This window comes from Anser cygnoides, chromosome 28 (assembly GCF_040182565.1).
Source record: "Anser cygnoides isolate HZ-2024a breed goose chromosome 28, Taihu_goose_T2T_genome, whole genome shotgun sequence".
Taxonomy (NCBI): domain Eukaryota; kingdom Metazoa; phylum Chordata; class Aves; order Anseriformes; family Anatidae; genus Anser; species Anser cygnoides.
This window is the reverse complement of record NC_089900.1, coordinates 3011851-3033827: the sequence shown is the minus strand read 5'-3', so window position 1 is coordinate 3033827 and position 21977 is coordinate 3011851. Positions and strand designations below refer to the sequence as shown.

Below are 21977 nucleotides of genomic sequence, written 5' to 3'. Positions count from 1 at the left end.
AATAGAGGTGATGTGGGAAGGGTGGGAAAGGTGCTGGTTGAGCTGCTGACGTAGTCATAAGACCTGTCTCAAAGAGATGGGAAAGGACAAATTGATCAATGACATTCCTTGGGACTCAGAAAAGGCAGATGTCAAACCCATTTCCTACTAGAAGCACGAGCAGAAGGATGATTATGCCTAGTCAAGAATTAAAATGCTAGCCTTAACCCTAGCCCTCAGCCAAGAACTAAACAAAACTCTAACCCACAAAGTTTGCCCTCATCCTACACCTTGAGTAGGCATCTTGAGCAATCCCACCAATCCCTCCCTCAAAGCCCTTGCCATTCCATTAGCCATTCCATTAGCCCAAGCAGTTGACTTCTAATCTCTAAACGTTAAATTGAACACCTAAACCCCAAAGCTTTCCACTACACACAGAGCACATCTCATCTTCAACACCACTCCTACCCCTAACTTCAGCTGTTTGTCCCCTTGGGCAGGGCAGGGATTGTGAGGTCCTTGAACAAAGAGTCACTCTCCATCTTTTTTATAAGCCACCTTTAAGTACTGAAAGGCTGCGATGAGGTCACCCAGGAACCTTCTCTTCTCCAGGCTGTACAGCCCCAGCTCTCTCAGCCTTTCTTCAAAGGAGAGGTGCTCCAGCCCCTTGATCATCTTCTTGGCCCTCCTCTGGACCTGTTCTAACAGATCCACATGCTTCTTGTGCTGGGGGCCCCACACCTGGACACAGGACTCCAAGTGGGGCCTCAAAAGGGCAGAACAGAGGGGGACAATCACCTCCCTCCACCTGCTGCCCACTCCTCTCTTGATGCAGCCCAGGATACAGTTGGCCTTCTGGGCTACAACCACGCACTGCTGGCTCATGTTGAGCTTTTCGTCCAGCAGAGCCTCCAAATCCTTCTCTGCAGGGCTGCTCTCAATGAGTTCTTCTCCCAGCTGTCCCTCCTGTCTGGGACTTCCCCAGCCCAGGTGCAGCACCTTGCACTCGGACTTGTTGAACCTCCTTAGGTTCACATGGGCCCACTTCTCAAGCTTGTCCAGGACCCTCCGGACAGCATCCCTTCCTCTGTTGCATCAACTACACCTCTCAGCTTGGTGTCATCTGCAAGCTTGCTGAAGGTGCACTCGACCCCACTGTCTATGTCATTGATAAAGACATTAAAAAGTACTGGTCCGAGGACAGACCCCTAAGGTACACCACTCATCACCAGCCTCCACCTGGACATAGAGCCATTGACCGCTGCTCTCTGGGTGTGACCTTCAAGCCAACTCCCTATCCACTCAATGGTGCACCCATCAAATGCATCTCTCTCCAGTTTGGAGACCAGGATGTCGTGTGGGACCGTGTCAAATGTCTTACGGAAATTCAAGTAGATGACATTGGTTGGTCTTCCCTTGTTTTCCGATGTGGTCACTCCATTGTGGAAAGCCACCAGATTGGTCAGGCATGATTTACCCTTTGGTGAAGCCATGCTGGCTGTCTGAGATCACCTCTTTGTCTTGCAAGTGCCTTGACATTGATTCCAGGAGGATCTTTTCCATGATCTTGCCAGTCAGTGAGGCGAGGCTCACCATTCTGTAGTTCCCTGGGTCCTCCTTTCTACCCTTTTTTAAAATGGGAGTGATGTTTTCCCTTTTCCAGTCACCAGGGACTTCACCCGACTGCCAGAACTTTTCAAATATGATGGAGAGAGGCTTGGCAACTACATCAGCCAGTTCCCTCCGGACCCTGGGATGCAAGTCATCAGGCCCCATAGACTTGTATGTGTTTATGTTCATCAGGTGGTCCTGAACCTGCTCTTCACTTACAGCAGGTGGGACTTTGCCCCCCCAGCTTCCATCTATGGGTTCAGGGAAACGAAAGACTTGGGAAGCCTGACTGGCAGTGAAGACTGAGGCAAAGAAGTTGTTGAGTACCTCAGCCTTCTCTGTGTCTGTCATTACCAGTTCACCCCTCTCATCCGTCACAGGGGGTACACTCTCCTTGGCCTTTCTTTTCTGAGCAATGTATCTATAGAATCCCTTCCTGTTACGCTTTGCATCCCTTGCCAAGCTCAGTTCCATCCGTGCCTTGGCTTTCCTTATCCCATCCCTGCTCATCCGAAACTGAAGCATGCGTGAGGGCCTGGGAAAAGGAACCCTGGATCCATAGAAGCCATTTGGGAAACAAAACTTGTAGGTAGGAAGCGCAATTTTGTGGAGGTGCAGAGCTGATGGACACACTGTGGAGGATGCTCCTAAAGACATGTATGTCCTTTTCCCTCCTGACTACAATGCCACTTCCTTCTCAGGAATGGAGTAAGCCAACAGAGGTGAGACAGATACTCTACGATCATCAATGTCATCAGAAAGCTGATCCCAATAAAACATGGGAAGGTTAAGAGCAGCCTGGACAAGAAAGACGTGAGATTTTGGGGTGGGAAGAGGAGCATGGAAGCAGAAAATAATGATTTTGTAGAGGTAAGAGGGGTCATGTAATGTAGATATTGCGGTAACACTGACTTAAAACAGTCATGTATGGCCCTTACCTTATTTTAACCAGTAGTTTTAATCCCTAAACCTAAATGCTACTCCAGCACTCTGACAGAAATCCCCTACTCTAATGCTTGAACTCAAAGTATCCCGTGAAGCAAAACTCAGGCCATAGCCCCTTTCCCTTACCTTTATTCTCTTACTCACCCAAATGCCTTCCCTTGACACTAGCATTAAAATGCTCTATTTATCCCTAGACTTCTTGGCAGACCTAAACAAAACCCTAAACAGCAGAGCTTGTCCATACCCTAAACACAGAAGCACACCAAAACTTCCCAGTAAAAGTCTGTTTACTCTCTAACCCAGAAAGGTGAGCCCTAACCCCTAAGGGACTAGAGAGAGGTCAGCTCTGCCTCAGGATCCCCTGCCCCAGCAGGAGGAATGTGACTGGGGCAGTGACTGTGAGGTCACTTCTGTCTGAAGTAGCTGACAGGTCACCCTTTGCTTCTCCCTGGGATCTGTACTTTTTGGCTGACATCTGCCAGTGGCCCTGGTAGGCCAGCAGAAGGCACCTGGTTGGCATGCTGACTGTGGGATCCCCTCTGCCTACATACCCAGGAGGACCCAGGCAGAAAGAAGGCCCACATATGAGTTGTCCTGTCCCTTCTGCTTGAGTCCATGACTGGACAGCAGGAGGCACAAGGCTTGGGTGTGTCTAGCCAAGAAGTGCAAGGCCAGCAGCAGGCCCATGGCTTGGAAGATGCTGGTGAGGTGACTTCTGTCTGGTTGGCTGACAGGCCACAAGAAGGCTGATGGGTTGGGATGCCTACTTTAGGAGTGGTTTCCACCCTGATGGAGCTTTCTTTGGTGGCAGAAAAGATCAGGAGAGAAAAAACTGCCACAAAGTGCACATTGGAAGGTTGGCACTGGCCATGAGGAGGAAGAAATGCCCAGGGGATCAACTGCTCTTGCTCTAGAGACTGAGGCAAAGAAGGCATTAAGTGCCTCAGCCTTTACCTCATCTCTTGTCACCAGGTTTCCTCCCACATCCAATAAAGGAAGATGATTCTCCTTAATCCTCCTTTATTTAAAGTGTTTATATAAACAGTTTTTGTTTTCTTTGACAGTAATAGACTGATTGACCTCCAGCTGGGCTTTGGCTCTTCTAATTTTGACTTGCACAGCCCCATAACATTTAGGACACAGCTCCAGACAAACTGACAGTATGCATGAGAATGAAGAACAGAAAAGGTGGAACCTGGCAGCATTCCATCCCCTACCCTTCTGTGACTCTATGCTGCAATTCCATTCAGCTGGTTACTCCTGTATTATCCAAACTTTCCTGCAACTCCTGATGCTGCCATCTTGTCAGAGAGAGCACAATCACGTGAAGGTTGAACTGTCTGCCTGCAGACATTAAACGCTGACAAAATGGAGCATCAGTGTGGGGGAATCTTGAGAAACTGCAGGATTCTGCCTACAGAAACATCCTGACATTTACAACGAGAAGAGCCTGGTCCTACACCAGAGGAAGAGGAACCCCACACATCAGGACAGATTGGGACCCTGCTGAGTGAGCCGTGCCCAGGAGGAGGAGGGCCTGGGCACCGTGAGGGATCTCATACAAGCTACTCAGCTAAGACCCAGTGTGACACAACATGGACAAGTGTCTACAGCCAGCTGGGAAAGAGGTCTAGGTCTGGGAGACACTAGGATACTCTGGCCTTTAGAGGAGCAAGGACATAGGCAAGGCTGAAAGTCCCAACAGGACCCAGGTCTTTGTGTCCATGGCTATGGCTGTTGTCTCTGCCACTGAGGCCTATGAGGAGACAGCTTATCGTTAAAGCACCAGGGCCTCATTTCCTCCTCACCACCAACCATGAACCAGGCAGGGGTCATACCATTCTCCTGCACTTGGCCATGCACATCTCCATCTCCTACTGCCCCAGGAAGAACGCTGAGCAAGGTGTGAAGGGAAAGGATCTCCCTTCCCAGGGGCCTGGGGACAAGGCCTAGTCCTTTTCTTTGGTGAAACACATCCAGGTTGTCTACACATCAGTGTCACCTTCACATTGCCTTTATCTCCTTGTCCTCACTGCCTCCAATGTTCTGCTCTAACGAGCTCCAAGGGAGGCTGTGTCAGTCCTGGCCCTCGAGGGACACTGCAGGAAACTTGCATCTGACTTGAACTTCTTGAGAGATTTCTTCAATTGTCTCTCAGTGCCTGAGGTTCGTGGGCTCATCACCAAAGCCCCCAGAGGGGTGATTCCAATGCCTTGGGCTGGGCCTCTGGTGCTGAGCTGGGCCGGGCTCCTGGGACAGAGAGCTCCTGGCAAGAGGGCCCTGGTGCAGAGACACAGCTCTGCCCAGGAGCAGCGCCTCTGCACAGCTCAGCAGGGCTGGGGGCTCTGACTGAAGCAGAGACACAGAGAAGAGAGAAGGAGAGGGGTTGAAGGCAGTTGGGAGTGGGAGGATGCTGAGAGCTGACTGCAGGAGAAATCTGCACAGCCCTTGACAAGGTAAGTGTCTGGCTGCAGGGCCATGCAGCTGCACGTCCTGGAAGGGTCTCCTCCTGGGTCTGGTTTTCAGAGAGAAAAGCTGAGATCCTGCTCATGCACCTGCAGACAAGGTGAGGATTCTGTCCAGCTGCACTGGGACTGGGGCTTTAAGCTGTCTCCATTTATTGGGAAACACAAGAGTGTGATCATTGTCCTAAGCAAAAGAAAATCTGCCTTGCTCCACACTGTGGTTGGAGGTGTACTTTGCAACAACACTGCAAAGTTCATGGATCTGATAAGTGGACTGAACTTGAGTTTCCCCCATGGTCCTGCTTCCCGCCTGCTTCACGGCAGGAGGGACTCCTCTGGAGCCCACAGCAATCCCTGCTCCCAGTGCCACTCTCAGACAGCATCAGCTGGGACTCGAGTGATAGAGCTGCAGAAATGTTCTCTTGCAAAGAGAGAGGCTCAGGCGTGGGTTGCTCTAAGTTTTGTGATAGGTTTTCCTCAGAGAAGTCTCTTCTAACTTTTTTCTGCCTTATCCTCTTCAACAGACATCTGTGTCCAATGTCAGAAAATGCCCAACAGCAGCTCCATCACCGAGTTCCTCCTGCTGGCATTCGCAGACACGCGGGAGCAGCAGCTCCTGCACTTCGCGCTCTTCCTGGCCATCTACCTGGCTGCCCTCCTGGGCAACGGCCTCATCCTCACCGCCGTAGCCTGCGACCACCGCCTCCACACCCCCATGTACTTCTTCCTCCTCAACCTAGCCCTCCTCGACTTGGGCTGCATCTCCACCACTCTCCCCAAAGCCATGGCCAATTCCCTCTGGGACACCAGGGCCATCTCCTATCAAGGGTGTGCTTCACAAGTCCTGTTTTTCGTCTTCTTCTTTGGTTCAGAGTATTCTCTTCTCACCATCATGTCCTACGATCGCTACGTTGCCATCTGCAAGCCCCTGCACTACGGGAGCCTCCTGGGCAGCAGAGCTTGTGCCCAGATGGCAGCAGCTGCCTGGGGCAGTGGCTTTCTCAATGCTGTCCTGCACACTGCCAATACATTTTCCCTGCCCCTCTGCCAAGGCAATGCTGTGGAGCAGTTCTTCTGTGAAATCCCCCAGATCCTCAAGCTCTCTTGCTCAGATGCCTACCTCAGAGAATTTGAGCTACTTGTTTTCAGTCTTTCTTTAGTATTTGGTTGTTTTGTTTTCATTGTGTTATCCTATGTGCAGATCTTCAGGACTGTGCTGAGGATGCCCTCTGAGCAGGGCCGGCACAAAGCCTTTTCCACGTGCCTCCCTCACCTGGCTGTGGTCTCCCTGTTTGTCAGTACAGACATGTTTGCCCACCTGAAGCCCCCCTCCATCTCTTCCCCATCCATGGACCTGGTGGTGTCAGTTCTGTACTCCGTGGTGCCCCCGGCAGTGAACCCCCTCATCTACAGCATGAGGAACCAGGAGCTCAAGGATGCCTTGAGGAAACTGATGACCTGATATCTTTCAAAAAAAAAAAAAAAAAGCCCATTTTCTTCTGCATATGACTCATAATTCATTGCAGGAACACGGTTATCTTTTTGGTCATTTTTCATACTCTGGAGAGCGTCATCACAAGCTCAGAGCTGTGGGGTGTATGGGTAGGAGGTTCAGCAATAGTTGACCAGGCCATTGCTCATTGCTCACTTGGGAAATGCTCCCTGGGAGACAGGATTTTCCAGAAGATCAGGGCCTGCTGTATGTGCATGGGAGATGTGGAAAGAGAAACCCAGTGCTGGTGCCAGCAGGCACATCATATGCATGTGGAGAGATGAACACGATGGAGCACCAAGTCCATCAGCTATTCCTACAAGTGTCACGAAGGCCAGTTGGGCAGATAGTGTCACAAGACTAAGTAACGTCCCCTGGGAAGCCACCTGAAGGCAGCTCTGGGATGTGCTTCCTTGAACCGCGGTCCCTGTGCCCATTCCTCATGTCCTGGGGTATCTCAGACGAGGGAAGAGCACGGTGAGGTACTGCAGGGCTGAGGTGCCTCCCAGCCTCTGGCAGTGGCTGCAGGAGCCAGAGGGACACTGCAAATAGTGCATTGCACTGTGCATGGGTGTGCAAGGCAGAGAGTCATATCTCTCAACAGCCCTGTGTGTATGAGGCAAGCTCAGATGTGGACACCTCACAGAGCCCTGCCATTGCCCTGTGTGACTCCAGAAACAACCCCCAGTGTCCCTGTGAGATTTCTGTCACCCCCCTTGCACACGTTCATTGCAGATGCCCCTCTCTGCTATGTCACACTACCCTGCCTTTCTGGACCAGGCCATCAAGCATTTGGATCAGCAAGATTTCTGGGGACTTGGAAAAGGCAGGCATCAAACACATCTTCAGGAAGGGCAAGAAAAAGGATTGGCAGAATTGCAATTGTCACCTCTACCCCTGGGAACGTGGTGGGGAAAGTCCTGCCACAGCCATCTTCAGGGACATGGAGGAAACAAAGGAACTGCTGAAACAGAAGGGGAGGGGAAAGAAGGCATTGTGGTGAACCTGGACTTTAGCAAGGCCTTTGCCATGGTCTCCTGGAGTCTCCCTTTAGCCAGACTGGTGATATTTGGACTGAAGAAGGGGATGATGTTGGGGGAAGGAAGGTGGCTGGACATTAGTGGAAAAAAGTCCCTCAAGGGGTCCCTCAAAAAGGGGCTAGACTTTGACTAGACTTTTAGCCTAGACATCAGGAAGAGGTTCTTCACCAAAAGGGTGGTTGCACACTGGAACAGGCTCCCCAGTGAAGCAGTCACTGCACCAAGCCTGTCCGAATTTAAGAAGAGATTGGACTGTGCACTTAGTCACATGGTCTAAACTTTAGGGCAGACCTGTGCGGTGCCAGGAGTTGAACTTGATGATCCTTATGGGTCCCTTCCAACTTGGGATATTCTATGATTCTATGAAAGTCTTCCTGCCAGCCAGTTACCAGCAGCACGCTTTAGTCATGGGCACTTGGGCTAACACTGTCGACCCTCTTTTTTATCTTCCTTTATGATGGCATTGAACACATTTCTCAATCTTGATCTCTTAAACGGGAGTTATTCTTTAATTCAGTGACTTCTTTCCTTGGAGTTCTGCTTGAAGACAGAGGAAGCAGAGGAAGAAGAAAAAAAAAAGTTGGGAAATATATTTTGGTAAATGTTTGCATAAGGCTATTCACAGAAAAAGCGTAATTTGGTTGATTGTACTTGTTCACAGTGCCGTCAATTTTTAAAAAAAAAAAAAAAAGAGAGAGAGAATAAATCAAGAAAATTCATAGAAAAAAAGCTGGTGGTGCTGCCAAAAAAGACTCTTTCAGCTATTACTTAGAGCCCTTTTATGCACAGGTTTCCATTGTTTCCTAGATCTACTTTTATGGCTGGTTTCAATTCCCTATTCAGAGGTGGCCACTGCCTCCAGGATGCCCTGGGGTAGCCAAGGCACGCAGGTGGGACAAGTGACGCAGGACCTAGGGGAGTACTTTTGGAGCACAAGCTGGGGGGCATGAACTGAGGCTGGGCCCCGCAGGGGCTGTACAGGGCTGCTAAGCACAGAATCATAGAAGGGCTTGGGTTGGAAGGGACCTTAAAGATCCTGTGGTTCCATTAGGTTCACATGCACCCAGATCTCAAGCTTGTGCTGCACTGGTGCTGGCCTAGGCCTTTTATTTCAGGTGCAGGCCTTTTCCTGGAGCATATACTGCATTGGTCATGGCACAAAAATGCTGTTTCTACACCAGCGATCTGGAGCCTCCTTCTTGTTAGGCCACATTTCAGTGTCCTTCCTGCTGCTTAGATTTTTTTTATCGCATGGACGAACTGGATCACTGAGTATTCTGAAGCCAATTACCATGCTTTGTGTTTTTTTGTTTTGTTTTGTTTTGCTTTGTTTTTTCCTCTGAAGTACAATCATAAAATCATAGAACGGCTTGAGTTGGAATGGACCTCAAAGATCATCTAGTTCCAATCCCCCTGCCATAGGCAGGGACACCACCCACTAGATCAGGTTGCTCAGGGCCTCATCTAACATGGTCTTGAACATCCCCAAGGAAGAAACATCCACAAACTCTCTAGGCAAACTGTTCCAGTACCTTACCACCCTCTGAGTGAAGAATTTCCTCCTAACCTCTAATCTATATCTCCCTTCTTTTAGTTTAAAACCATTTCCCCTTGTCTTGGGCTGTGTGCCATCCCTGTTCTCTGCAAGGCTCATGAAGTGGAAGGTCTGACTCCAGAAGGCAGCTGTACCTGAACCAGGGGAATTTCTCTCATGTACAGTAATTATTTCTCCTCCTCCCAGCTACAGTGCTGTGGCCCCACTGTCATGAACCTCTTCAGTGATTTTGCCCCATTGCTGGAGCTCTCCTGCAGTGCCACAGTGATACTCATGGTTTTGCTTTCATAATCTGTATTTTGGATCCAATCTTCCTCTTTCAAATCATGCAGTTTTCATGTGTGTGCGTCCTGTGTTGGCAGACCCAAGGCCTTATCGACCTGCTCTTCTGTCCTCATGAGTGTCACTGTTTTCTATGGCACCATCATCACTGTGTGTGAAGTGCATAACAGCGCATAACAGAAGCTACTAATACAATCACCAAGTCAAAAAAAAAACAAAAGAAATCAGTATCTTATTCCCTTCAAGCATTTGTTACAGCATTGTTTTTACAGTAATCATAATATTAGTCTTTCCACACAGGAACAGGACATACTCATAGGCATGCATAAAAGTTTCTTTGTAGAGAGAAGAACTTTTGGTCTTCCTCCTCAGAGATTTTAACCAAGCCCTTTCCCAAACCAACATCATTCTCCCGGTCAGCCCTCAGGTTGCTTAGAGGTGGTGTGGGAAGGATGAGAGAGGTGCTGGTGGAGCTGCAGATGTAACCATAAGACCTCTCTCAAAGACCTTGGAAAGGCCAGATAAAGGAGAGACGTTGCTCAGGATTTTGAAAAGGCAGATGTAAAAGGCATCTTCTACAAGAAGGGTAAACACAAGGATGATTAAGCCTAACGAAGGATTAAAATGCCAGCCTTAACCCTAGCCCTCTAACCAAATCTAAACTAAAAGCCTCAAAACTTGTGCTTATCCCAAATCTTGAGCAGGCAGCTTGAGCAGAACACCAATCCCTCCCTTGATGCCCTTGCCATTCCCTTAACCCTGGAGGGTGACCTCTAATCCGTAAACATTAACCTGATCATCTAACCCGCAAAGACCTCCACCATGCACACAGCACACCTCATCTTCAACCCCACTCCTACCCCGAACTTCAGCTCTTTGTCCCCTTGTGGGAGGGCAGGGACTGTGAGGTCCTGCAGCAGTCCCATGGCATTGGAAGAGGCGTGTGAGGTGATAGGTATGTGGTCAGATCAGAGGCCACAGGGAGGAGCTGGCTGGGAATGCTGTGATGAGGTCAGGTGTGCCTCAGGATCTGCTGGGCCTGCAGGAGGCCCATGGCTGTGAAGGAGGCTGGGAGGTCACTTCTGTCTCTGGAGCAGACGGACCATCAGGAGGAATGTGGCACAGATATGGACTGTAAAGGCCAGAAGCATGCACATGGCATTGAAGATGATGGTGAGGCACCTTCTCTTCTGGTCAGGTGATAGACCACCGGAAGGCTAATGGGATGGGAGCCATGCTTGAGGTATAGTTTGTGAGACCATAGAATCATAGAATGGCTCCTGTTGGATAAGACCAACAGTGCTGGCCCTCAGGGGGACGCTGCAGGAAACTTGCATCCGACTTGGACTTCTTGAGAGATTTCTTCAGTTTGCTCTCAGTGCCTGAGGTTTGTGGGCTCATCACCAAAGCCCCCAGAGGGGTGATTCCAATGCCTTGGGCTGGGCCTCTGGTGCTGAGCTGGGCCGGGCTTCTGGGACAGAGAGCGCTCGTGGCAAGAGGGCCCTGGTGCAGAGACACAGCTCTGCCCAGGAGCAGCTCCTCTGCACAGCGCAGCAGGGCTGGGGGCTCTGACCGCAGGTAACACACGGAGAGAAGAGAAGGAGAGGGGTTGAAGGCAGTTGGGAGTGGGAGGATGCTGAGAGCTGATTGCAGGAGAAATCTGCACAGCCCTTGACAAGGTAAGTGTCTGGCTGCAGGGCTATGCAGCTGCACGTCCTGGAAGGGTCTCCTCCTGGGTCTTGTTTCTGGGAGGGCAGTGGGCAATGCAGTAGGCTTTGAGAGTCCTGCTGGATTGCACTGCGAGGTGAGGAAGTCTGGCAGAAGCCCCTTGGAGTGTCATAACCTAGCTGCCCCTAGTAAACCAAAAGCAGAGTGGCCAAGCCTGCTCCAGACACTGCAGGGGTGCAGCTGGGGTGCTGGGACACCCCAGCTTGCAAATATTCATCTCTGTCCTTGGGGCGTCCTCCTGGTGTGCAGGCTGCTCTCCAGCAGGATGCAGCTCTCTCATGGCATCCTTGTGTTATCCAGGTGCCCGAAGGAGAAGACACCTCCGTGCTAAGGCCATGTCCGTGCTGCTGGATGGCTGTCTGTGGGCAGCTGGAGGGAGGCATCTGCAGCCCTGGTTAGGAGGAAAGAGCTGAGATCCTGCTCATGCACCTGCAGACAAGGTGAGGATTCTGTCCAGCTGCACTGGGACTGGGGCTTTAAGCTGTCTCCATTTATTGGGAAACACAAGAGTGTGATCATTGCCCTAAGCAAAAGAAAATCTGCCTTGCTCTACACTGTGGTTGGAGGTGTTCTTTGCAACAACACTGCAAAGTTCATGGATCTGATAAGTGGACTGAACTTGAGTTTCCCCCGTGGTCCTGCTTCCCGCCTGCTTCACGGCAGGAGGGACTCCTCTGGAGCCCACAGCAATCCCTACTCCCAGTGCCACTCTCAGACAGCATCAGCTGGGACTCAAGTGACAGAGCTGCAGAAATGTTCTCTTGCAAAGAGAGAGGCTCAGGCGTGGGTTGCTCTAAGTTTTGTGATAGGTTTTCCTCAGAGAAGTCTCTTCTAACTTTTTTCTGCCTTATCCTCTTCAACAGACATCTGTGGGCAATGTCAGAAAATGCCCAACAGCAGCTCCATCACCGAGTTCCTCTTGCTGGCATTTGCAGACACGCGGGAGCTGCAGCTCCTGCACTTCGCGCTCTTTCTGGCCATCTACCTGGCTGCCCTCCTGGGCAACGGCCTCATCCTCACCGCCGTAGCCTGCGACCACCGCCTCCACACCCCCATGTACTTCTTCCTCCTCAACCTCACCCTCCTTGACCTGGGCTGCATCTCCACCACCGTCCCCAAAGCCATGGCCAATTCCCTTCATGATACCAGGGCCATTTCCTATGCAGGATGTGTTGCCCAGGTCTTTCTGTTCGTCTTCCTGTTTTCAGCAGAGTATTCTCTTCTCACCATCATGGCCTATGACCGCTATGTTGCCATCTGCAAGCCCCTGCACTATGGGACCCTTCTGGGCAGCAGAGCTTGTGCCCAGATGGCAGCAGCTGCCTGGGGCAGTGGGGTTCTCTATGCTCTGCTGCACACGGCCAATACATTTTCCCTGCCCCTCTGCCAAGGCAATGCTGTGGACCAGTTCTTCTGTGAAATCCCCCAGATCCTCAAGCTCTCCTGTTTACAGTCCTTCCTCAGTGAAGTTTGGGTTCTTGTGGGTAATGTTTTCATCGACTTTGGGTGTTTTGTATTCATTGTGCTCTCCTATGTTCAGATCATCAGGGCCGTGCTGAGGATGCCCTCTGAGCAGGGACGGTACAAAGCCTTCTCCATGTGCCTCCCTCACCTGGCTGTGGTCTCTCTCTTTATCAGCACTGTCATGTTTACCTACTTGAAGCCCCCCTCCATCTCCTCCACATCCCTAGACCTGGTTGTGGCAATTCTGTACTCGGTGGTGCCCCCAGCAGTGAACCCCTTCATCTACAGCATGAGAAACCAGGAGCTGAAAGTTGCACTGAACAAAGTGATTTCATTGGCATTTTTCACTGGTGGTAAACTTCTCATCTGTCTCCACAAATGACTCACAGTATATTCATTGTATATTCAGTACATTCCTGTGTGTTGTATTATTATTATTATTGTTATTATTATATTATATTATTTTTGTTGTTGTTGTTAAGTACCATTGTGATGTTCCTACACACATTTGGCTTCATCTCATTTCATCTGAAACATCAACCTGCTCTCTTTCTCTGTAGCCCCTATAAAATATGTGTGCCACTGGGACTGAGCTGACTCTCCCATAGTGTCTGTTTGATATCTCGGCTTCTACAGGCAAATGAGATGTTTGCAGTCTCCACGGAGGAAATGTGGACCCAGCGGGCACAGGGAAGGTGGGTCTGGAAAAGGATTCATGTCATCCTCAGGCACAAAGGCATGGCACAAAGCTGCACCAGGGGAGGTTCAGACTGGACATTAGGAAAAATTTCCTTACCATGAGGGTGGTCAGACAGTAAAGACTATCCCCACACCCACAGGCCCTCAAGCCAGGTGTGTCAGGGCACAGATTCAGCCCAGTTTGTAACATGAACAAAAAGGAGAAACTGCCCAAGAAAGCTACCACCAGCCCCCGCCCCTCACAGTTCCCAGCACCAGCCTTCCACCACGGTTTGGGGAGGGCTGCTTGCTGAAATGTGAGCAGTTCCATCCTCCTGCTGGGCTCAGGGCCTGTACCGGGGGAACGGCCAGCCCAGCCTGGTTCCTCTCTGGGCCCAGAGCCCAGCCAGCCCCATGCTGGATTGGCCTCTATGAGAACAGATTTAAGGAAGGGGAAAAAAAACCTGCTCTGAAGCTGCAGCTGGGAGAGAGGAGTGAGAAAATGTCGTGAGAAGCAGTCCTTGGTACGGACACCAAGGTCAGTGCAGAAGGAGGGCAGGAGGTGCTCCATGCACCAGAGCAGAAGTTCCCCTGCGGCCTGTGGACAGGCCCCTGGTGGAGCAGGCTGTCCCCCTGCAGCCCATGGGTCCCACATGGAGCAGATCTCCATGCTGCAGCCCGTGGAGAAGCCCTCGGTGGAGCAGGTGGATGTGGCCTGGAGGAGGCTGTAGCCCATGGAGGACCCCTGCCGGAGCAGACTCCAGGCTGGACTGTATCCCATGGAGAGGAGCCCACGCAGGAGCTGGGGGCCTGGGAGGATCAGTTCGGGAAGGATGGTATCCATGGGAGGGACCCCATACTGGAGCAGGGGCAGAGGGTGACCATGAAGGAGCGGCAGACACAAAGTGTTATAGACTGACTGCAGCCCCCATTCCCTGTTCCGCTGCACCACTGGGGGGAGGAGGTAGAAGACGGTGGACGGGGGTGAAGGTGGTTTTAGGCCTTTAGTTTCTCACTGCTCTCGTCTGTTAGTAATGCTCAATAACTTACCTGAATCTCTCTATGAAGTCTGTTAAGACCATGACTGAAATATATCAGTCATCTGCCTCTCCCTTAAATCAACCCTGGAGTCCTTTTCCATTTTTTTTCTCCAGATTTTCCTTTAGAGGGGAACATGCTCAGCCATGTTATTGGCAACATCTTTGAAAGAAGAGACAGGATTTCAGGCAGTGCACTGGGGAGATTCCATTTTATTAAGCAGATGCTAAGAGAGAGTACTGGCATCCAGGTAGACAAAAAATGTCCAGAGAAAAAAAAATAGCAATTTCATACCTCGGGAGAAGTGGGGTGAATAAAATACTTCTTTCTACAAAAGTAATACATGGAAATGACACTGAAGATAAATATAACATCATGGTAATGAAAGTAAGTACCAAGCCTCCAAGGGAAACCAAAGGAAGTCACTTGTGGAGAAAGAGGAGAAATGTATCAATCTTAAGAAAAATCCATGTAATCACTTTCCTGATAGCACGCTTGAGCTCCCTGTTTCTCATGCTGTAGATGAAAGGGTTGAATATCGGGGGCACCACTGAATACAGAAGTGCCACCACCAGATCCAGGGACGGGGAGGAGAGGGAGGGGGGCTGCAGGTAGGCAAACATGCCAGTGCTGAGAAACAGAAAGACCACAAACAGGTGAGGGAGGCACGTGGAAAAGGCTTTGTGCCGGCCCTGCTCAGAGGGCATCCTCAGCACGGCCCTAAAGATCTGCAAATAGGAGAGTACAATGGAAGCAAAACAACCCAAAACCAGAACACTACTGAATGTGAGAAGCCCAGCTTCCCTGAGGTAGGAGTTAGTGCAGGAGAGCTTGAGGATCTGGGGGATTTCACAGAAGAACTGGTCCACAGCATTGCCTTGGCAGAGGGGCAGGGAAAATGTATTGGCAGTGTGCAGCAGAGCATAGAGAACCCCACTGCCCCAGGCAGCTGCTGCCATCTGGATTTATGGAATTTATGGAAGGCAGGTCCTGCTTGACGAACCTGTTCTCCTATGAAAAGGTGATGCACTTAGTGGATGAGGGAGAGGCTGTGGATGTTGTCTGCCTAAGGTTTAGTAAAGGTTTTGACTCTGTTTCCCAGAGTTAAATCCAATTGGCGGCCAGCCACAAGTGGTGTCCCCCACGGCTCAGCGACAGGACAAGAAGAAATGGCCTCGCGTTGCACCAGGGGAGGTTTAGGTTGGATATTGGGAAAAATGTCTTCCCTGAAAGGGTTGTGATACATTGCAACAGGCTGCCCAGCGATGTGGTGGTGGGGTCATCTCTGGAGGTATTCACAAGACATACAGATGTGGTGCTTAGGGACATGGTTTAGTGATAGACGTGGCAGTGTTAGGTTAACGGTTGAACTTGATGATCTGAGAGGTCTTTTCCAATCTACATGATTCTGTGGTTCCATGGTTCTAGGAGTCTAACATAGGTCATAATCATTGGAAGGCAGCCACTGCAGTCTGGGAACTCGAGACTATGGCCTGGACAAGACCATAGGCTGTGTGAGGGATTCCTGTGGGCTGGCACCATGCATCCTGGCACACGTTCCAGTGGATTCCTGGAGTTAACTACACTTGAAATGGCCATTGAGACCCCCAAGAAAATCGTTTTGGTCCATGTGCGATAAACTCAGGCTGAAAGACTCAAGAGCAGGTGATTTTGAGTGGCTGTGGCAGAGCCCAGCAGCTTGCCCCAGTCTGGGAATATGTCCCCTTCCATCTAGTGAATTTAAAAGGGATTAATATGAACAGACCCATCAGGTCAATCTGCATAATATGGAGAAGTAACGGTTCTTGTGCTGTAGGTGCAGCAGGTAGGAGGCCTTGGATAGGGCCTCATAAGACTCAAGCAGGTCTAATCTGGTTGATCCATGAACTAAACTAAGACAAACACTGTGAGCAGAGCGAAGGACACCGAGTGGTGCCCTAGCATGAAGGAGGATGCAGAGCACAGCTGTAAGAGGCGTCTTTCTTGTGCCACGACTGACGCAGGTTCGTCTGAAGTGAAAGCCCCAGCCCAGGACCCATGGAGTGAAGGTCCCTGGGCACAACTGCAGAAAGACTTTGCAAGACCTCTGCCACTGACAGCTTGAAACACCAAATGCATCTTGGCAGTAGTAGGTCCTTTTGGCTCAGGGGCAGATGTCCTCCCTGGCAACACCACCACGGAGGCCACCACTGCAAAGCTGCTGCGTGACACCGACTTTTGTCCCCGGGGTCCAGGCTGCTGCAGGGCTCTGGGCACTGCCACCACAGCCCCAGCCCCTCTGAAGGGCACAGCAGCTCCTGGGGGCACAGAGGGCTCAGCCCCACATATGGGACAACCATGGCACAAGCATACAAAGGTCAGTGTCCCCTGCTGTGTCCCCTGCTCTCTTCTGCAGCACATCCTCAGAGGCCCGCAGCCCCTGTGGGCCATCCCTGGGGGTCCTCAGGCAGCTCCTGCTGCCCCAGGGCCAGGGCAGCCTGCCCCGAGTTGCTGCAGCCAGAAAGGGGTTTGCTATTCCCATTACTTCCTGATCAGCTGAGAGTGGGTCTCAGACAAAGAATTTTTTGTGGCTTCATTTATTTTGTTTAAATACACAAAGAATCTGGCTCCTCATTTCTGCAAAGCCTCAGGGTCACACAAGATATCCATCAGGCTGGATGCGGCTCTGGGCAGCGTGCTTTAGTGGTTGGCAACCCTGCCCAGAGCAGAGCGGTTGAAACTACGTGATCTTGAAGGTCCTTTTCAACCCTGGCCATTCTATGATATGTTGGTACTTGAGTACAACAGGATGAAGAACAGCATTGCTTTGTGGAAAACATTATCACATGGGGAAAAAGAAAACCAAACAAATCCCTCCAGAAGTTAAGACAGGCTTGCCATGTCATTACATAAACTGTAATTCATCTGAAGAAGAAAAGAAGCACTTTATAGCTGTGGAAAGGCACAGTCAGTTTCCTCAACACATCCTTACAAACATCCATGACATCACTTTCCTAATGGCATTCTTGAGCTCCTGGTTCCTCATGCTGTAGATGAGGGGGTTCACTGCTGGGGGCATCACCGAGTACAGGAAAGCCATCACAAGGTCCAGGGATGGAGAGGAAATGGAGGGGGGCTTCAGGTAGGCACACATGCCAGTGCTGAGAAACAGAAAGACCACGGCCAGGTGAGGGAGGCACGTGGAGAAGGCTTTGTGCCGTCCCTGCTCAGAGGGCATCCTCAGCACAGCCTTGAAGATCTGCACATAGGAGAAAAGAATGAAAACAAAACACCCCCAAAACAGAAAACCACTGAATGTGAGAAGCTCAATTTCCCTGAGGTAGGAGTCTGAGCAGGAGAGCTTGAGGATCTGGGGGATTTCACAGAAGAACTGGTCCACAGCATTGCCTTGGCAGAGGGGCAAGGAAAATGTATTGGCCGTGTGCAGGACAGCATTGAGAACCCCACTGCCCCAGGCAGCTGCTGCCATCTGGGCACAAGCTCTGCTGCCCAGGAGGCTCCCATAGTGCAGGGGCTTGCAGATGGCAACATAGCGGTCATAGGACATGACGGTGAGAAGAAAATACTCTGCTGATATCAAGAAGACAAACAGAAAGACCTGTGCAACACATCCTGCATAGGAAATAGCCCTGGTGTCCCAGAGGGAATTGGCCATGGCTTTGGGGAGAGTGGTGGAGATGCAGCCCAGGTCGAGGAGGGCGAGGTTGAGGAGGAAGAAGTACATGGGGGTGTGGAGGCGGTGGTCGCAGGCTACGGCTGTGAGGATGAGGCCGTTGCCCAGGAGGGCAGCCAGGTAGATGGCCAGGAAGAGCGCGAAGTGCAGGAGCTGCAGCTCCCGCGTGTCTGCCAATGGCAGGAGGAGGAACTTGGTGATGGAGCTGCTGTTGGACATCTGATCCTCCTGGGAATGGGGATCTGCTGCTCTGAATAGGGAGGCCTGTCCAAGGAGGAAAGAGAATTAAATTGTTAGGGTAGACCTCTGTGAGGAAAACCTAGCCTACATTTTTACATTTATTTTTCTTTCTTTTTTTTTTTTTTTTTTTTTTTTATAAAAAGCTGCCTCTTCAATTTTGGGAGGACTGGTCCTCTGCTTGATGTCAAAGTGGTGCTTCCTGAGGGTGCTACTGGCGGCAAGAGACTCTGCAGGAGACAGTGCTGACCTATAGCAAGAAGTAAATGGAACATGGGGTGGTCTCAGATGAACTGTGTTTGACGTAACAAGGAGTTTTGGAGTACACTTTCTCAAAATTCACCCAAGTGCAGAGCAGGGCTTTGTGCAGAATGCTTTGGTTTGTTACTTTATATTTGTCCCCCTACACCTGAGGAGTGCATTTAAGGCACAAATCCTTGGCACATTTACTGCCCACCAAGTGAAACCTTGGCCTCCTGGGAGGCAAAGGGACTGTCCCTCAGGGCAGAGTGAGGACAGCTGGTGTGTCCATCCATCCTGGTCTCAGCTGCCTTGTGCAGGCACCTCTGGAGGATGGTCACACTCAGGTGTTCCCCTGAAAAGAACCTGGATGCTGCTGAGAGCAGAGGAATCCAGGTTCAAAGTGCAGATCTCCAAACCCCTCACCCATCTCATCGTACCTGAGGAGGATCTCAGCACCCTGCTTTTCACCACTGACACAGAGGGATCATAGCAGCTGCCCACATACAGCCATCCACCAGCATTTCTATGGCCTTAGGACTGAAGATTCTTCTCCATGGGGATGCTAGATAACACAGAGCTGCTAGGGAAGAGCTTTGCCCTTGTGCAAGGCAGCCTGCAGCCCATCAAAAGCCCCAGTGACATTAGGGCTGGAATTCTATGGTGTGAGAAAAAGGAGAGTAGGGGGTGGCTCCAGGGGAGGCATCTGCAGTACAGGGAAGGCAGGGAAGTGCTCAAATCTCCCCTACCACGGCGTTTCTGGGAGCAGCTCCCTATCACTCCCTGACCAAGGCTCTGCTGCCTGCAGCTGTCCCTGCCTGCAGCTGGGTCTCTGTCCCCACGCCTCCTGCCTGCAGGTCACAGCCCCCATCCCACCCGCCGGGTGCTCAGCTCTGCCCTGCAGACACCTCCTGGCAGCAGGGCTCTGCCCAGGGGCAGCTCGCTGGGGACACGTCCTAGAGACCAGGTCACACAGACCCTGCTGGTACTGCCCATGTGGTGGTGGAGCTTTCTATGGGCTGAGGGGAAGGAAAAGGACGTGGTACAGTCCTTCTAATGCTTGTTGTGAAGGCTTAGGAGAGTCTGACTTCTCTTGGAAATAACGGCATCTATTGCTATTCCCACTGAGCCAAAGAAGACAAAATGGAAAGCTCAGCAGGATCAGGAAAGCTGGGACTGTAGCTGAAATCCCCTGCCTGATCCCTTCTCTTGTAATGTCCCCTTGAATACATCAAGGTTGTGCTGTGGATCTGTGAGGAGCCTGCCCGAGGCAGCAGCCACCCTAGGTGCCTGGGTGCCTGTATATCTTTGCAGGTAGAAAAGGACCTGTGAGAAAGCTCTGACAGGTTCAGCAAAGTTGATGCTGTTGCTTTTGATAGGAAGAGCAGAGGTTGCAGGCATTCTCAGGGCTTGCTCACAAACATACTGATCATAAAAGTTACAGTTCAGGAGTCTCGGCAATATGCTCATAATTGCTCACAACTGACAAAATTGCTCAGGTCTCCTTTTCCATTTCTCCCTGTTCCCACCCCTCCCGTCCCTCCCCCCATCAAGTAGAGTAGGTAACTGAAAATACGGTAGAAAATCCCTGTTTTTACCTTTCTTCTGAAAAAAATGCTTGGGAAATGCCCTTGCAGTGCTGTGGATCTGTGAGCAGGCTGCCCCAGGCAGCAGCCTCCCGCCAGCAGCAGGACCCTGCCCTGCCGGGGGGGCTCCTGCCACCCACAGCTTCTCCCCGCAGCGCCCTGGGCAGCTCCCCGGGCAGGCTGAGTGCTGAGCCTGGCAGGCGGCAGAGGCCCTGCCCCGGCACACAGCCCCTGGGGCACAGCAGGGACCCTGCTCTGCACCACAGCCCTGGGCACCCCTGCCTGCACCCGCGGCTTCTCCTTCCTCCAGGAGCTGCGGCTGCATTGCCCTCCAGCCAGAGACTTACCGGGGTCAGGGCTGGCAAGTGTTCTCCCCCAGCGAGCTCTGTGCATCCTGCCACTTCTGCCTGCCTTTACCCACTCTGTCTCTGCAGGCAGTGCCCCCAGCCCTGCTGCGCTGGGCAGAGGAGCTGCTCCTGGGCAGAGCTGGCTCTCTGCAGCGCTGCCCGCTTGCCAGGAGCTCCCCTTGGGCCCAGGAGCCCGGCCCAGCTCAGCAGCACAGGCCCAGCCCAAGGCCTCCCTTGCTCTGCCCCCCACCAGGCTCCCTGCCCATGGCCCTGGGGCTGCAGGGGAACCTGCTGGGAAACAGCCTGAAGGGATCTCTGGGGTTCCCTCTCTCACCTGGGCATACACACTTCCTGGGGGTATGCTCATTTCTCCTTGCAGAAAACCAATTAAGTGGAACGATCACATCTCCTTTTCCCAGTATCAGTTTGGACATGAAGTCATGGTCAGGGACTGATCTCCTTCATCCCCATTTGAGGAAGGAATTCAGCAGAGTCAGTCAGGCATCTCATGCTGGTTGTTATTCCTGGGGCTGGAAGGGGTCTCAGCTCCCTCCCATGTCTGCCACAGGCCCGCAGGACCTGGGATTCCTCTGGCGTAAGTTCAGGTGTCCACAACATAGGCAGCTTAATGCGAATTACTGAGCCACAACAGCTCCTTAGTGGAGATGGAGGACAGGCAGGAGCTGTTCAGATGCGAACATCTGGTGAAATTTGAGGTTGATTCCCTGGGAGTGTGGTGGAGGCATTCCTTTGGGTAACTGAAATGGCAGCAGATGGGCTTCCCTCCCTCCCCTGGCACACACACTTCTTCACACCAGGGTCTTTTCTCCTAGCAGAAAGTGAATTAGCTGTAATAATAACTTCTTCATGTCGCAGTATCAGTTAGGACATGAAGTCATGGTCAGGGACTGATCTCCTTCATCCCCCCTTAAGGCAGAGATCCAGCAGAGTCAGTTAAAGCATCTCATTCAGGATTTTAGTCCTGTGGATAGAAGGGTGCTCATCTCACTCCCATGCCTGCACCAGACCCACAGGAGCTGGGATTCCTCTGCCCTCCCTTTAATGTACACCACATGGGCACCTGAAGGTGAGCTCCTTGTCTCAGCTCCAGCATCATTAATGGAGATGGAGGAAATCAGGGGGCTGCAAACACCTGGTGACATGTCAGGGGGCAGAGGGATGTGCAGGTATCTACCCTGCTCTACCCTGAGGGACAGGGCAATAATATTGCCCTGGAGGAATCCCACTGAGGCTGGTGGGGAATACTTTTGGCCAGCTGAAGTGACAGCAAATGCACACATTTAGGACAACTAAACCTGTCCCTCCTCAGTAGGCTCAGGGCAGCCTGTAGAGGTATCCACCTGACCCAATGGAGAACTGTGCCACAGGGAGACCTGAGTCACTCTCTCCCTCTTCTCCATCTGGTTTTCCCTCCATCTCCAGTGACTGTAACGGCACTTGTCTCACGGACATCCCTACATTGCCTAACCTCGTTCAGGGCAGCTGCTCCATGTACTAGCCAATTCCAGGCCTGCAGTGCTACCTGAGATGCTAGTGCTGCCCAGCACCACTGGAGCATGCAGCTGACACGGGCAGCACAGGACCCACAGGACAGCT

At 51.5% G+C, this 21977-nt stretch overlaps 3 protein-coding genes across 3 annotated transcripts; 2 read left to right on the top strand and 1 right to left on the bottom strand.

The window, feature by feature from the left end:
* The first annotated feature begins 5547 nt into the window (after positions 1-5547).
* LOC136787256 (olfactory receptor 14C36-like) lies at positions 5548-7123 on the top strand. The gene has a single exon (XM_066984413.1). The coding sequence runs from the start codon at positions 5548-5550 to the stop codon at positions 6460-6462; it is 915 nt and encodes a 304-aa protein (XP_066840514.1). The 3' UTR covers positions 6463-7123.
* A 4860-nt stretch (positions 7124-11983) lies between these two features.
* Positions 11984-13970, top strand: LOC136787157 (olfactory receptor 14C36-like). Its single transcript, XM_066984290.1, has 2 exons — positions 11984-12914; positions 13879-13970. The coding sequence occupies exons 1-2, from the start codon at positions 11984-11986 to the stop codon at positions 13968-13970; spliced, it is 1023 nt and encodes a 340-aa protein (XP_066840391.1).
* Positions 13971-17127: 3157 nt separating this feature from the next.
* Positions 17128-18511, bottom strand: LOC136787039 (olfactory receptor 14C36-like). The gene has a single exon (XM_066984146.1). It carries the CDS (start codon positions 18167-18169, stop codon positions 17234-17236), a length of 936 nt encoding a protein of 311 aa, XP_066840247.1. The 5' UTR covers positions 18170-18511; the 3' UTR covers positions 17128-17233.
* Positions 18512-21977: the final 3466 nt, after the last annotated feature.